General features: G+C 35.4%; 2 protein-coding genes across 2 annotated transcripts; one reads left to right on the plus strand and one right to left on the minus strand.

The window, feature by feature from the left end:
• LOC120159214 (receptor-like protein 6) lies at positions 1-3,180 on the minus strand. The gene has a single exon (XM_039169851.1). The coding sequence runs from the start codon at positions 3,178-3,180 to the stop codon at positions 1-3; it is 3,180 nt and encodes a 1,059-aa protein (XP_039025782.1).
• Positions 3,181-9,334: 6,154 nt separating this feature from the next.
• On the plus strand, positions 9,335-10,814 carry LOC120159099 (GLABROUS1 enhancer-binding protein-like). The gene has a single exon (XM_039169767.1). The coding sequence runs from the start codon at positions 9,417-9,419 to the stop codon at positions 10,602-10,604; it is 1,188 nt and encodes a 395-aa protein (XP_039025698.1). The 5' UTR covers positions 9,335-9,416; the 3' UTR covers positions 10,605-10,814.
• Positions 10,815-14,489: the final 3,675 nt, after the last annotated feature.

Below are 14,489 nucleotides of genomic sequence, written 5' to 3' on the forward strand. Positions count from 1 at the left end.
TCAACCGCGTCTACCACCGAGTTTCGACCGTTTCAGCTTTCGGGGTTGAAGTCTTTTGACCATCGTCACCAGCCATTGGGGTTTCCCAGTTGAAAACACCACATACCCCATAATCAGTCCAAAAATAACTCCACATCCATATCCTAACACTACAACTTTCCATCCGAATTCAAACATTGAACCTGATGAAACATTTTGTTGTCTTGCTGGACGATGCTGTGTTTCACTTGGGTTGCACACTTTGGACAATGGAAATCCGCATAATCCCGAGTTTCCTAGATAGGACTCGTTTGAGAATGTATTGAATTGCTTCCCCTGTGGGATTAGTCCCTCAAGCTTATTGTATGAAAAGTTCAGGACTTCAAGGAATGTCAGATCCAACAATTTCTGCGAAATTCTGCAAGAAAGTTGATTTGAAGAGAGGTCTAACCATTCCAAGTTTGTCAAGGAACCGATCGATGATGGAATACATCCCATGAGATTGTTATGGGAGAAGTTGAGGCCTTCAAGCGACTTAAGCTTTCCAATGTTGCTTGGAATTTCCCCACTGAAATTGTTGTTGGACAGATCAATGGTGGTGAAGATGGTAAGAATTTTCTCCATCTTAATATAAATTCCTTTAATGGTAACCTTCACATCATTCTGATAGTAGTCGTGTTCAGGTCCCACATATTGCAGTTTCCGTAGTTCATCGCTGCCCACGCTCAACATAGCTTTTAAATTGTTGAAGAACCTCGTGGGCAATGAGCCTGTAAATTCATTGTGAGAGATGTCCATGATTCGCAACATAGGAAAGAAATGTTTGGCTTTAGAGCTGACTATGGCACCATGGAACTTGTTGGATCTTAAGATGAGAACCCGAAGCTTTGGAAGAGCTCCCAACCAGTGGGGAAACTGACCACCAATTTTGTTGTTACCAACATCAATAACTTCCAATTTTCTACAATTATGAAGAGAATGCGGCAACGATCCCTCCAATTGGTTCCCGTTCAGGGCAAGAGTCGTTAAGCTTCTACATTCGACAAATTTGATAGGGATTACCCCATGAAAGTTGTTCATCCGCAGATCTAACACCATCAACGAATCGCTGAAATTTCCCAAACATTGTGGAATTTTGCCATTCAAGTAGTTATTGGACAAGTCGATAACTGAAGTAAAGCTGTTGTTGCAGATTGAAGGAGGAATCTCTCCTGTGAACTTATTGTTCGAAATCAAAACAAAATCTGCCGAGTGCACTGCATCTGGAAGTGATCCTTGAAGTAAATTCGAGTGGAGATCAAGCACGGATAAGCTATTCCATGGATGAAATCCTTGGAAACTTGTGAGAAGGTTGTGTGAAAGATTCAGATATGACAACGTATCCTCTCCAAGTCCCCAAAACCACTTTGGAAGAGGTCCCTGAATTTTGTTGCTCGAAAGATCTAATCTTTCCACATACTTTGAATCTCTCAAGAATGCGGGGATTTCTCTTAGGTTGCATGAGGACAAAAATATGTGAGTAATCAAGGGGAAGGATAGATTCTGGTGTCTCTTAGGAAGGCTCAAGGAAAAGGTGTTGTATGAGAGATCAAGATAGGTAAGATTCTTGAGTTTTGAAATCACCTCTAGATCAAGAAAGCCACTCATGTTATTTGACGAAAGTAAGAGATTCTCCATGTGCAGAAGCCCAGAGAATGACCTTGGAATTGGGCCATGGAGCTTGTTGTTGCTCAGAACAACGTGAGATAGCTCTGATTTATTCACTTGGAAGTCATCAAGATGGCCGTCAAGTTGATTATAACTAAGATCCAGCACTCTTAATGATGGGATAGTAAACAAGGAAGAGGGTACTGTTCCAGTGAGTAAGTTATGAGATATGTCGAGAAAATCCAAGCCTGAATGACTACTTATGCTAGTTGGAATAGGACCCGTCAGTTGATTATTTGAAAACGAAACTGAAATAGGCTGTGTCAGGTTGAATAAAAAAACTGGCAACTGACCATTGAAATTGTTCATCATAAGATTTAGGACAGACAACTTGGTGAGATTAGTGAATGCATTTGGAATTTGACTAGTGAAGTTGTTATCTGAAAGATCTAAATAAGAAATATGTTGAAGTTTGCCAATTGAAAAGGGAAACTGACCTTTGAAATTCCCACTCGAGAGGTGAATATGAGTGATTTGTGTAAGGTTTCCAATGGATGCAGGAATAGATCCTGTGAAAGAACCTAGCAGAGTCAGGGACTTGAGCGACACTAAATTGCCAATGGAATGGGGCAATTCTCCGGAGCCATCAACATGCAAATGTTCCAAAAACTTCAAACCCCCAATAGAATCCGGTAATCCTCCTGAAAATTCTGTGGCAATTACTTCTAAGAACTTGAGGGGAGCAGTCCAATTAGACTTTGGAAAATGACCTCTCATCATAGGATTGTCCGATAGCTGGAGCGATTCCAAGTTTGGTAATTGGAATATATGAACCGGAAAATCTCCTCCATTAATTCCGCCCAGATAACACGAATGTAGATTGAGAGACACTAAAGAAGAAGACAATTTGGCCAGAGAATGAGGAGCAACATCATACATGTCCACCCCATCGAGCAACAATTCCCTTAAATTGGTCATGTTTCGAACCGATCTCTTCATAGCAGGATTGTCCACGTAGAGACCTAGATTGGAAGAGAGGTCAAGGGAAACAAGTTTGGATAAATGGGATATTTCTTGAGGGACCAAACCAGAAAGACCAGACCTAGATAAGTTGAGATGTGTCAAACTAGCCAGCTGCGAGATTGTTGAGGGGATTTCAGACATGCAAAAGGCGTTGCCAGCCAGGTTTAGCCATCGAAGATGAGAAAGGTGAAAAGGAGTGCCGCCGAAATTGATAGTGCCATAGAGCTGGCAATCCTGAAGGTGGAGGCCAATCACATTTCCGGTTACATTATCACAGGAAACTCCATCCCAGAAGCAACAATCACTTCCTTCCTTCCAAGAAACAATCTTTCTTGGTCCGCTCGTAAATGGATCTTCAACCGAACAGTTACTTAAAGAAATTGCAGTCTTGAATTGGAGCAATGCAAGGTTCTGATCAGGAGGGCACAAGTGTGATGAAGAAGAAGACAAAGAAGCAAACTGGGAGAGAAAAATTATCAAAATAAGAAAGTGGAGAAAGTTAAAGAGAAGCGGCATCAAGACTATCTCCATCTTCCCGTGAATTTAACAGTTGAGAAAGTGTGTTATGTATATAGTTTCTAATGAAAGTATATTTATAACCATTAACCATAAATAAAGTCTTCGATCGTAAGCTATCAAACAAAGAATACAAGTCAAAGTCTTTGTCTGCTTCTTTAATTGGTTTTCCTCCATGCAAATCTAATCGTCTTCTTCGGGTTGGAAGTTTATTTATTTCATTAATAAAATATTTAATAGACTTTTATTGGATAATTTATAAACCTTACGTACTCGGAGCTTGATGTTGATGCTTATTTCAAATGGTCTCCCGACTATATAGTGCGTTGTTTTGTTGAGTCTCCCGACTATTAAAAGTTACAAAATTGACTATAAGATGTTCGTTTTGTTGAGTCTCCACTATAAAAAGTTACAAAATGATCATCTAACTATCCATATATATTCCAAACTCATCTTTTTTCGTTAAAAAAATGATGGTAGTCTGAGCTAAATGTTAACATGTTGACTGAAATACGATAAAATCTAATTTCAGAACCGTTTGAACTATATTTTTACGGATCAACTCTTCGTTTACATGATGTCGTCGAGTCAATGCTTGAAACATTATATCACAAAGCAAATGCTTGAAAGCAACAGCGGTGTCAGTAGACATCATTAAGATATGATTTTATCAATTTTCAATTAGCATGTTAACGTCTAGCTCAGACGATTCTCAATGTTTTAACAAAAAAATGACAAGATTAGAACATATGAATAGTTGAATGACTTAACTTAGCATCACCCAATAATAAGATGACCGTTTTATAACTTTCAATATACTTTCAACATCTAATACTTAATTGGAGTGATTGACGGATAATTTATAAACCTTACAGTACTCAGAGCTTGAAGACCCGCCATATCTGTACAGTTCCTATGGAATCGTCTTCTTTGTGCTTTTAATTTGTTGTTTTCAATGAACATGAAGACCCGCCAGTTAACTTGAGCAATCCACGGCTAATTGAGATTTGATAGCAAAGATTATAAACGTTGTTATGTTATCATAGTTCAACACCACAAAATCAATCAATGATCCATCACACTGATATGGATATTATTTGTAAAATAGCTCCGTTGAGTCTCGTATCGGTTATAGAACCAATTCCTATAATTATGAAACCCATATGAGATACGGAGAAATAGACTATTCTTCTTTTTTAAATTTCGTTGATCAAGAGATGTTGAAGTTGCAGAAATTATTTGTATTGTACCCACTATTATCAACCAGGGGAAAATATGGAATGAGCATGGGTAATAATTCCATATTGATATGAACTAATCCATATGCTCCCCGTGGGTGTCTGGTAACCACATATGTAAGAGTATAATCGGCGATTTGACAGCAAAAGTAATAAGAAATCCAATATAGAATATTCTTTCTAGTGCGACAAGATATGATTGATTAACTAATGTTTTAAAATTTAATGTTGGTTCATTAGAACTGTTAGGTATGGCTCATAAATATACTAGTAAAGAGGACAGGAGATGGAGTGGAGTGAGCGAAGCGAACATCAACTGTCCTTACAAAGAAAGTCTCGTTGTGGGGTTACGAATTATGTGGGTTGGGGGTGCGGGGGCGCAGCCCCCGCGGTACGGTACAGGGTTAATTTTGTAATTATGTACCAGGGTTTTCTATTATAAATAGAGATGTAACCTAGACCTAAAATATCATTGAATAAAAAAAAAACTTCTAGCGCCGCCTAGGCACCGAGGACGTAAGCACATTGCCGAACCTCGTAAAATTCTCGTGTTCTTTTGTTTTCTTTACCCGTTTTCGTCAACAAGAACCGTATAAACCGATCCAAAACTCCTATTAATAGAAAAATGAAACCTCTGCAGTGTACAAAATAAATTTTATAGCCGAGTACAAACGTTTCTTCCCCCCTAACATAGATAGAAGTAGATAAACGAGAATTAATTCGAACTCCCACATGATGAAAAAAAAGTAAAAGGTCTCAGGAAGAAAATGATCCTATTTGAATTAAAACAACATCAGTAATAAATAAAATAATTTATTAAAGACATTTCTTGATTATGGAATGGTTTCAACGTGTGTTATGCCTTGAACCCTATACACTACACTAAACACGGAACACTTTAAACCCAGTAATTGTAGACTTTGCGCTAGTCCACTACGCAAACATCCGGAAATTCCTAATGTAATAACGTGACATTATGCATATGATGGATGTGATGGTGGTTTTAGACCCTACTGTACAAATAATTAATTGATCTAATGATATGAGACATTATATCCTTTAAGTAAAATCAGATGTTCGAGTCCAAACATTATAAATGGAGTAAATAGGGTTGAGAATGTCACTTTCATAATAAAATTCTACAATATTCGATCTGAATTAGTCGAATAATAAATCAACTACCTATAGCTATATATAAAAAAATTAGTAAAGGAGTTTATGAACTTATCTTTCATGTCCATGAATCGACATCAAAACAACTTAACGCATGTCGACCAAGAAAGGTAAAGCTTACATCACTCAGATACATACGTACATACGTACATATAAGTGTATATATATACACACACTCTTATATATATAAGTATGTATTTATAAATATATATTAGTACATAAGTATAACATATATAAGCATATATATTATAATATATATATATATATTTATAATATAAATATAAACTTAAACTTACACTTATACTTATGCTTGTGTACATAAGACTAATCAAATTATAATTTAATCAAGTTTAATTTTTTAAATAAAAAATATAATTATGAAAAAACTAAATTAAAAAAATATTATATATACATTATACATAGATTGATAAGGTGGCAAAATAATCAATTTTTTTTCTTAAAAGTTACATCACATTAACTGCTTCCTTTATCTTAAGCAAAAGAAAGTCAAAGATCCCCTCCAAAGATGAAGGCATCGACGATAAAACATAAAAAAAAAAAAAAAAAAATTATCGTCAAGCTTTTCAGATTTTAAAACATAAATTAGACTTGTATTTGGGCTTAATATATATATATATATAATCATATTAATTATTATAGTTTGTTTTAACTTTTAAAAAGTAATATTATTAGTTATCATAGTTTATTATAAAGTGAAAATAATTTCAGTGACCGAAAATGTCTTATAATATACGATTTTAACCAACTTTATTTAGATTTGCGAAAATAATCAATAAATTCGCAACGCGAACTCCAATTTCGCAACACAATTTCCAAATTCGCAACTTAAATTTCTTTTTCGCAACGTGATTTTCCAAATTCGCAACACAGAAGTCAAATTCGCAAAGCGCGTTTGTTTTCGCAACGTGAATTTTATTTTCAAATTTGAAACACAATATTAATTTCACAACACAAATGTAAATAATATATCCCGTAAATCGCAACACATAACCTAAAACCCTAAATCGTAAATCAATCCCATCTCCATATCTCACTCTCTACGACGACATCCCTCCCCATCTCCAGCGACATCCGTCCCCATCTCCGGCGACATCCGTCCCCATCTCCGACGACCCCCATCTATCTTCATCATCAAAATTCAGGTATTGAACAATATCAAAATCATTACACACGGGGTCTATTTCTTCTTCTGAAACATCATCAAAATCTGAGTATTGACCAAGATCAAAGTCCGAGAATTGACCAAGATCAAATTTCGAATACTGACTAGTACTCACATTTTTTTTCTGTTGGCTCATCATCGTCTAATTGGTCAATACAAAAACCGGAATTTGGTGCTGAAAGTTTATTGAGATTTGGATTAGGGAAAAGTTGTGGGTTTTGAGATTGTGTTTGGTATTGGAAATGTGGTGAAACAAAATTTTCTTGGTGATGAAATTGTGGTGGAACCATTAAATTTTGAGGTTGATAACAACATTGTACATTGTGAGCACCATAAACTGGGGCTGAAGAACTTAGTTGATTACTACCCTCTACTGATCCAACTTCACTACTTCTAGGTTCAACAACATACAATGTAACATCATCTTGCGAAACACTAATGTAAGTAATGAATCGTTCAATATCTTCATTGTCGGTTAACAAATAAACTTTACATTTTCTCTGATAAGATAGCCTAAATCCACTTAGAGGCTCTAAATTCAATTTCTTAGAAACACGTAACATTAGAGTTTCATAAGTTAACTTTTAATGACAGTTTTAGTTGAAGATTCATGGGTAAAGTCATTTATTGTAAAACACCATTAACATTCTCCCATGACCCTCCAAAACACAAATCTATCCAAACATGATCAACATTAGATGATTTCATTCTACAAATTGTAAATTAATTTACTAAACAAACGAGCTATAAACTAGATATCATCGCTAACTTAGAGAAAAACATACATTATTAAGTTGATAGTTGATAATTTGGGAGAGAAATCATTGAAAATTATATAGAAATAAAATTATGTAAAAAAAATTAGAGATGGGGAAGGATGTCGTTGGATATAGGAACGGATGTCGCCAGAGAGAGTGAGAGATGGAGATGGAATGAGTTACGATTTAGGGATTTAGGTTATGAGTTGTTGCTGCTGCGTAGTTTATATACCTAAAACATTTGTGTTGCAAAAATAAAAGCTGTTGTAAAATTAAAATTCGTGTTGCGAATTCGAAAATCGAGTTGTGAAAACAAAATTCGTGTTGCGAATTAGAAAATCTTGTTGCGAAAAGGAAACTTGTGTTGCGAAAAAGAAATTCGCGTTGCGAATTCAGAAATCGAGTTGAGAATTTGAAATTCCGTGTTGCGAATTTGGAAATCGCGTTGCGAAAAAGAAACTGATTTGTGAATTTGGAAATTGTGTTGCGAAATTGGAGTTCGCGTTGCGAATTTGTTGGTTATTTTCGCAAATCCAAAAAAAAAGTTGGTTAAAATCGTATATTATAAGGTATTTTCGGTCACTGAAGTTATTTTATCTATTATAATTTCAAAATCTCACATTTTCATCAATTGTAACTTTTAGGTAAATATCAAGTTAAATAAATATCATATCAGTTTAATAATAAGTCGAATTATTTACAGTTTGAGTCAATTATATATCATGTTCACAACATGTCAGGTTGATAACAGATTGAGTAATACCAATTATTTATCAGGTTAATCTCGGGTATATGTTCATAACAGTTGGATGCAGGTCGAGTTTAGTTATCATATTATCGGTTCGATTCAGGTTTAGATCATTCTCATATCGGTGTAGGTTGAGCTCAAATCTATAATTTCTAGGTCCAACTCAGGTTCAAACCAACATTAATTCGGACTCGAATTGATTTCGGATCACCATCACCTCAGGTCACAAATAATTTTAACTCAAGTCGATTTCAGTCAGTTTTACAGGTCGGATCATCTTTTTACATCCCCACCCTTACTTGCGCAAAGTTACTCGTATCAAGAAATGACTTTGTGTTGTATATAAGAATTTTTGACAATAGTTACCTATAGATTTGAATGAGCGGGACCTTTATTATTTCATGATATGATGCATAGTTTCACAGTTTTTAAATTTTAAAACTTTCATTTTCCTTTTCGATTGAGATTAATACTCATCTCTCCAAAACTTGGCATACTCTCTAATCAATCTCGTTTCATCTCATCACGAGTCAATGTCACGATTGATCATTCTACCTTACTCATTCATTGGGCAATTGACGTAAAATTAAACAATCAAAGAATTGCTCTGATATCACTTATCACATGATCACTTATCACATGATCACTTTTCTTTTTCTCAAAAGACATGTCTAATCGGACGTGCAATGCCATTAATTTTAAACTGCAAGATCTCTTTATTTATTGTATCCTTTTTATGTAGAATTAACGTCGTTCAACTCTCCCTAATATGGTATCCCCTCTTTTTAAGGTGTGTATATACATGTTTTATATTTTTTATGAAATATTTTTAATTCTAAAAAAACATAAATCATAATAAAATTTAAAATTTAAATATATTATTGCATCAAATTTATTAATTATCAGAACAGATAAATTTATTATTTTTTAGAAGACTGAAAAAATACTCTATAGTCATAGGGACTATTTACAAATTATACCCAAAATAAATTTAGTAACTCAAAATCGTAGGTGAGTCGGACTCGGATACTCCGATTGGATATCTATTTTCTTTTTGTACGTTCGATTCAACTTTCCACACGTCAAACCATCAAATCGAATCCAAAACCCTAATCAGCCTCTCTCTCCCTCTTTCTCTCCATTGAATATCGATGGCACCGAAGCGTTCAAACCACATTGAAGTCCCACCAGCTGCTTCTACTTCTGAAGAAGATGAGGAGGCTAACTCCGAGGACGAAGAGGTTGGATCTTCATCGGAGGACGAAGAAGACAACGATGAACCCCAAACCCAGTCTACTCCATTGATCCAAAAGAGCCCGCCTCCCAGGAAGCCCGAATCCGCAACAGCCGCTGTGGGGAACGAAGGGTCCGAGTCGGGATCCGGGTCCGAGTCGGAATCCGAATCCGAATCCGACACTGCCATGCCGAATGTCAGGCCTCTCGCGACGAAACCCATGGATGACGCGAACGTGAAGAAACCCAGATCCAACAACCCCTTGTCTTCTTCTCCCGTCAGAGCTTGTTCGTCGAAACGGCCCGGCGAGATGGAGCTGGATGCCAAGGAAGCGAACCGACCCAAGAAGAAAGCCGTGGAGGAAGGGGATAACACTGTGGCTTCCGCCGTCGAGGAGGTGAAAAAAACCGGCGAAGATGCGAAGAAGCAGCTTTTCCAGCGGTTATTCAGTGAAGACGACGAGATTGCTCTGTTGAAAGGTATGTTGGATTACTCTGCTAAAAGAGGAGTCGATCCTTGCGCTGATATGAATGCGTTTTATGATTTTGTTAAGAAATCGATTCATACCGATGTTACGAAAGCACAGTTGATGGATAAGATTAGAAGGTTGAAGAAAAAGTTTGAAAACAATGCTGGGAAAGGTAAAAAGGGCGAGGATCGAACTTTTTCTAAAGCCCATGAACAGAATGCTTTCGAGCTGTCGAAAAAGATTTGGGGCAAAGAAGGGATTAGTGGTAAAGTTGAGTCTTCAGCTGCTAAATCTAATGGGAAAACCAAGGCAAATAACAAGGCAGTGGTTGCATTGAGAGCAGAGTTGCATTCTTCACCTGATAAGAAAGTAAATGTCGGGGTACCGATGGAGGTCGATAAGGTGCCTAAGAGTACGGTGAGTAGTGTGTTCGATAAGAGGTTCGGTGTGTCGAGCTTGGAAGAGGAAGTTCTAAAGCATGGTTTAGATATGGTTGACAGCGAAAAGAAGGCAACTTTGGAGGCCAGATGGAGGAAATTGCAAATCTCAGAATTGGAGTTGTTCATTGAGCGAAGTGAATTGGTCAAGGAGCATGCCAAGTTGTTGCTGGAATGTTATAAGTCCGAAGACAGATAGAGAGCTAGTATAATAAGTGATCGACATTTTCATGTGCATTTTGAAGAATGTTAACTTGTTGCGCTTATTAGATAAGCTTGCTTTGAGTATCCAATTGTATGGTATCTGTGTTTTTTTCGGTTGCTTATATGCGTAATAGCAAGTACTTGAGCATATATTGTTATGTTTGGATTTGATTAATCTTTTTAATCTTGTTTTCTTTGAAGTGAATTTCTCTCATGATTTTTATTCCATCATATTTATGGTTTTATTCGAGAACAATGTTTCTAATGTTGTGCTTTTCAGGATGGTGGCTTCTGATGTTTGTCTTTGTGCAATTCTTTTCTTCCCTTATTTTCTTTGTTTACTTGAACTTGTGTGAACTGATCCTTTCATGAACATGCCATATTTTCCTTTTGATCCGATATGACTGTATTATGCCATGCTCCTCCTTATAGCCACAATTGTGTCTTCTTTCTCAAGAAACATGGTCTAGTCTAGTTTTCTTGTTCGTGCCGGGGACCTCGATGACAGTTTATCCCTCTGATTATCAATATGGTTTCTAAAATTGAATGCTACAAACATGTTCTCTTAGCTATATGAATGTGTCTGATAATTGTTGCATTCTCTGGTTTCGGTTTTATTCGATTGTAGTTCCATTTGTTTTGTCATGCTCTGGCATATTACATTGTATCTATATATGCAATATTTATCTCCCTGTCATTTTAAACCTTGAACCATATAGCTATGATGCAATCTGAAATGCCTTGGTTGTCTCCTTGTGATACTTCATGAACATCACATTTCAAGTTGAGGCTTTTGAAGGCGAACATTTTGGTTTGATTTTCTGGTGGCTATTTGTGTTAGATAATAAACGGGCAAAAAGGTATCAAATGTCCTTATATTTTTGAAAAAAATCAATGTGGTCCGTGTGTTATTTCTCTCTCTCAATATGACCATCCAACTCATAAAATAAATTCAATATGGTCATTTGACCACTTTTTTTCGTCGTTCACTGTTACGATGCAAATGTGCTAATTCACAGTGTTTACATGGCAGTTTAGGGTGGTAGATTAACATGGCGGATGACATGACAGATTGACTAAATTAGTTACTCAAACATGACAGATGAATTGTCACACATCAATATTGTGGATTGTAACGTTAGTATGGTAGACTGTCACGTAAGTGCCGTGAAATGACACACGAATATTGTAATGGTCAATAATGAAAAACGTGGTCAAAGGGTCACATTGGGTTTGTTTTAAGAGTTGGAGGTCATATTAAGAGAAAAAAATAATACGAGGATTACATTAAGGATTTTTCAAAAGTATACGAGAAAAAAATATGGTGTTCTGATGTTTGAACCATAGAAAATTAGTTTATATTTGATATGTTATTATTATAAACCGTATAATTTCATCTCCCTTTATGTAAAATGAAGAGAGAAGTAAAAGAACTGAAATCTTTATTGCTGGTAACAACTCATGAAACTCAACCTTAATCTCATCATCTGCAGTCAATAAATTTTCCAGGAAAATTCAAAAAAGAAAAACAGATGGAAAACAATGTAAACAAGGCGAAAACAGACACAATATTGCTTGCAAAAAACGTAGCAAAAATCGTTGCTTCACCTAATCTACTTATTCATGTCATTAAATTAAACCATTATTGAATCCCCTTAAGCAACCATTTTTAGAAACCGAGCTGTTCAGTTTCAATTTGTCTTAGCCATTTGCACGAGGAGCAACAGCATCGAGCTTTCGAGTTGCCTCGAATGACAAAATTTCTCTTTGCCACACATTGGTGATGAACATGTCCGTGCTCCTTTAACAACTACGTCGTCGCCGGAATCACTTTCTTCCTCGGCTATGGTGGCCAACGTTTGCATTAACGGACGCTTGGAAACATAGACAAACCGAGGAGGAGCGACTTCATTCTTGAACCGTTCGAGGTTCCGGGACTTACCCATTGTTGTTTCTTCCATCGGACAGGCGACAATACCAGCAGGTTAATGGATTGAAAATGGATGAGAGTGGGGGAGACAGGTAGGGGTGTAGAAGAAGGCTCGTATAGGGTCATAAAATGTGAAGATAAAGGTTGAGATAAGATAGAATGATTTATGGACTTCATAAGCACTAGAGGCTTTGAATTTATATAGCAAGAAATTTTAAAATGCAATATTTGTTTAAAGATAATTTTTAAATGATTGACATTAAACGATCATATTTCTACAATTTTAGTGTTCAAATTCAGGACCTCAAAGAATAATATCAATTCTTTTATTACTAAAATCACTCCATTCATACAATATAAGCAAGATTTGAGATGGAACCATGTCATTGGTTATTCCTCGTGCATCCAAGCAATGCCTTTACACGACATGTCTTGTCAATAGAAAACTGACAATTGAGATATTAATTATAAAATATATCGCATAAGATTGTTTTGGCCATGGGGAAGGGACCATATTTCCTTCGAGGAAAGGGCTTGTGTCACTCAACAACATCTCATAATATTTAGGGTAAATTATGTATTTAATATATAAATTATTAGTTTTAGTGCCTAAATTTTTTTTTTAAAATTCATATATAACATTTAGTTTACATTTCATTTTAGTACTCCGCCTTTAAACTTAACACATTTTGTACTTAAATTATCAATTTTGATCCGTTTTAATATCCGGATTTTCAATCTTTTCAAAACTTAACATTAAATTTTGAATGAGATACTAAAATGAAACAGAAACTAAAATTTTTAATGGCAGAATACTAAAATGAAACAAAAACTCTTTAGATATGATTTTGAAAAAAAAAATAGATACTAAACAAATAGTTTTTATATTAAACGCATAATTATCCAAATATTTATAATCATTTTTATTTCAAACGTTTAGAGTAAGGGTGTTTATTAACGGGTACTTGCATTTTCGGATATTTGATTCTTCGAGTAGTAGAAAATACAATATGTATCTTAATTCAAATTATATTATTTAAAAAATAATTCACATGAAAATATAATTCACATTATATTATTTAAAAAATAATTCACATGAAAAAAAAGTAAAACTAAAAAATCCAAAATGCATAATCCAAAGGCCAATTTTGATGGGACAAATGAAATACATTTTAGGTAAATTACACATTTAGTATCTAAATTATTAGTTTTGATCTGTTTTAGTATCTAAACTTTCAATTTTTTTAAAATCATACTTAAAGTTTAGTTTTTGTTTCATTTTAGTACTCTAGTTCAAAATTTAACGTTAAATTTTGAAAAAAATGAAAGTTTAGGTACTACTCGCGTTAAGTTTTTAACAGCAGTGTACTAAAATGAAACAAAAACTAAACGTTAGGAATGATTTTGAAAAAAAAAATGAAAGCTTAAGTACTAAAACAAATCAAAAGTGATAGTTTTAGTACTATGTATTTATAGTTTACCCATAAATTTTCTAATAGAAGACTGCCCAAAGCGCAATGGACATGTACTGCAATGTACAGAGATGAACCTTATTGCCAGACATGATTGCAGTATTGAACCGCAAGGACTGAACGGTTTTGAGTCTGGGCAATTTAGCTACCGTCCAAAGGAGGTGTTATAATGTGCCAATGGAGGACATAGGGACCAAAAATACTGTGGTTCAAAACTATGACTGCATCAACACGTCGTTTGGGAGGGCAAAAGAGGGGACCAAAGCCAATAGTGGGTGTCTTGGAATTGTCGATCAAAAGTTTTTGTGTTTTGGGTCTTATTTCAAGTTGTTTTCACCATTGCCGCCCTTTGAATGCTCATCGTGGAGCTTACTTTCCATGCATGTTGCAGTAAATGATACGTAGGGCAAAACTTTCAAGGACAATAACTCTAAGGTAAGAGAAGGAAAGTTGTTGCTATGTAACTTCTGATTTGTTG

This window comes from Hibiscus syriacus, unplaced genomic scaffold (genome assembly GCF_006381635.1).
Source record: "Hibiscus syriacus cultivar Baekdansim isolate YM2019G1 unplaced genomic scaffold, ASM638163v2 tig00111342_pilon, whole genome shotgun sequence".
Taxonomy (NCBI): Eukaryota; Viridiplantae; Streptophyta; class Magnoliopsida; order Malvales; family Malvaceae; genus Hibiscus; species Hibiscus syriacus.